Raw genomic sequence first — 2,880 nt, 5'->3', positions numbered from 1 at the left:
TATTAATTATTAACATGTATTTATTTCTACTTTTTTAGTTGATAAGGAACTAGATTATTTGTTTATCCATCAGATTCAGTCTGAATCACTGTGGCACGTACCAGATAGGAGTGACAGCAATCCACATGAATTTGTAAGCTCTATGATTCATTTATTGTTAGTTACATACTTTTTTATTAGCTGCCTGGTGGACTTAAGAAAGGAGAAACATTCTTAGACCTTTCACTTGATGTATATCACTGGTCCCTTTGGCGAAAAGACTCTGGGCATGCAGTGCCACGTATAGCAGACCACTTCTTTGTGATGAATGAGGAAGAAATGTCCAGTTTTTTTGCGTTTAGAGATAATAAAGACAATTCTGTCTGCATTGAAGATGATGTTTTGTTTCCAGAGAGAGAGTTGCTGAAGATATATTGCAGGGAGAACAAAATTGCCTACAAAACTACTATTCGATATGGGACTACATTCAGTCACATTCCAATACAGCAGATTGATGATTTGTGTGATTGGATCAGTAATAAAAGGGAACTTTTGTAATCAACTCATGGTTTCATAACCTTTGCTTTCATTATCAATAATATCATTGACTTTTCCATTACTGACGCTTTGTTTCAGTCTAAAATAATACAAAAATACCTTCAATTAATAACAATTTTTAAAACCAGAGAGGAAGAGATTACAGAGGAGCAAAAACAATTGTGAAATAGCATGAACAAAGTTTAAGATGTACATGTAATTAAAACCTAAATGTGTGTAGTATTAAAATATTCAACTGTTTGCAAATATAGTTCAACTCCATAATTGGAAGACTCTTGTAAGGGATCAATTAATGCTTGCAAAGCGGCTATATCATGACTAATGCTCACTGCAGGGACATCAACAGAGTTATCATCTGAGTCTAATGAGTCAGCATCTAAATCATCTTCAGTGCCATAAATGTCGCAATCTACTGGCTCAGTATAGTCTAATGCAGGAATATCATCGTGGCTCAGTGTAATCATTCCTTCAGTATAAAGCTGAAATGGTGTCTTTTGATGACAGCTGCTCAAAGAGTGGTGATTCCATCCAGAAACAAATGCTTTTATTGCTTCATTAATTCTGGGGACATATACAAAATGCAGTGCAAACATATGAACTTCATTGTTAATATTAAGTATTCCTTCATCTTCCATTGTATAAAACAAGCGATAATAAAGCTGTATAACAGCACAAAACACATCTCTCCATAGTCTCTCTATTCGCTGATTATGAACAGATTTTCCAACGATCACACTACCTCTATTTACACCACGTTTCTCCAGCATATACTTTGCAACAGCCACATTCTCCCCACCTTTATCACAACGAACACGGGATGGTAAGCCAAAAGACTGCACTGCTGCCTTAAATTCCTCTAAAACTGTGCTTGACCTATTGTTAGTAGATGCCTTTAGAAAGACGACCAATCTGGAATATCCGTCAATTCCACCATGTATGACTATACACCATCGAATGAGCTTATGGTTCCCATCTGTAAAGTAGTTAACAATAATAGTAACTTTTCCCAACAATTATGATGGAATAATACACTACATACATGTAATTATCATAGTTAAATTTATAATTAAAACCACAACCAAGTCAACCTCACATTCTACACCTTCTCCCTTATTTCATTACATGTAACTTCTATTTCTGTCATTTTTATTAATAATAATAATAATAATGCCACTATTACTATTTTACATGCATGCAAATATACATGTATCTGTCCAAATCTAAGTGTTAATACTAGTTTTAGTCCACATTTATTTTTTAGTTCACAATTGTATCTCTCTACATCTAAATGTCTGTTTTACTTAATAATAATAATAATAATAATAATAATAATGGTTACAATAATGTTAAAAAAAAAATTAATAATGATAATAATAATCTTACCTATGTGCCATAAAGACATAGGTCCAGGAACACTGTATATTCGACGTCTCACTTTCTCATGCCAACGTAACGCTGTCTTAATTGGATCGATGGAATGGATGGCTTTTCTTATTCTCCGACGCTGAACATAAACACCATTGGAACGTAGCACTCCTGTGATCATTGTCTCTCCAATATCAGGCATGTGCATTTTAATTTCTTTTATCTTCTTCTCCAAATCACTATCTGAAATATTCGAATACTTAAAATCATCGACAATTCCTGCATCTCTTCTTTTTAGGTATAATGTCATTCTTGATATCCCAAAAATGGTAGAGATTTTTGTCCAAGATAGCCTAATGCTCCTCAAAAAACACATCTGGTCAAGATTAAAATCCAACGACTTGACAGTACCGCCACAATTTCTAAGTAGCAATTCTTCTCTATCAACGCCTTCTTTAATAATATCACTCAGCTTTAACCTCAATGTTTCCAAGTTAGACATCATATCCCTCACTATGTACAGTTCATCATCTCTTAACTCGACCTCAGGAAGAGTATTAGATACTAAATCACAAATTTCTGTTAAAGTTGTTCGATAGTGTTTCGCTGAATCTTTGTTAGAAGAAACTCTATCAATATCTGTCTGTGTCTGTTGGTTTCTTTCGTATTCTAGCAAGAATTTAGACAGCTTTATAAAAAATGCCTGCCAAGTTTGAGCATCCATTACTGTAGGCTTGTAGTAAATGTGAAAAGGCGTGTAGGTTAAAATGGTACTGCGCATGCGCAGAAAAGCGAACGCCGCTCGGGTTCACGCCGCTCGCTCATGCTCAGCTGCCACAACTTTGATTTACACACGGCGCCCCATATATAATCAGTGGCGGATCTGGGCCCGGGCCTAGACGGGCCATGGCCCGAGCATCAGAAGTCAGTAATGAGATTCATTAGATGCAATGTAAACAATTCCCTGCCTCAAGTTTG

General features: G+C 35.5%; 1 protein-coding gene across 1 annotated transcript; it reads right to left on the bottom strand.

Moving 5' to 3' along the window:
- Positions 1-732: 732 nt before the first annotated feature.
- LOC109585620 (uncharacterized) lies at positions 733-2,626 on the bottom strand. Its single transcript, XM_020001757.1, has 2 exons — positions 1,921-2,626; positions 733-1,510 (listed from the first exon to the last, which is right to left on the bottom strand). Exons 1-2 carry the CDS (start codon positions 2,624-2,626, stop codon positions 744-746), a joined length of 1,473 nt encoding a protein of 490 aa, XP_019857316.1. The 3' UTR covers positions 733-743.
- Positions 2,627-2,880: the final 254 nt, after the last annotated feature.

Source organism: Amphimedon queenslandica, unplaced genomic scaffold, assembly GCF_000090795.2.
Source record: "Amphimedon queenslandica unplaced genomic scaffold, v1.1 AMPQUscaffold_13034, whole genome shotgun sequence".
NCBI classification, from domain to species: domain Eukaryota; kingdom Metazoa; phylum Porifera; class Demospongiae; order Haplosclerida; family Niphatidae; genus Amphimedon; species Amphimedon queenslandica.
Note: the sequence above shows the minus strand (reverse complement) of the source record. Positions and strands in the feature narration are given on the sequence as shown.

Coding starts and splice junctions, on each gene's coding strand:
- LOC109585620 (XM_020001757.1), bottom strand. CDS start 2,626: ATGGATGCTCAAACTTGGCAGGCATTTTTTATAAAGCTGTCTAAATTC. Junction 1,511..1,920: donor TATGTCTTTATGGCACATAG/GTAAGATTATTA, acceptor ACTACTTTACAG/ATGGGAACCATAAGCTCATT.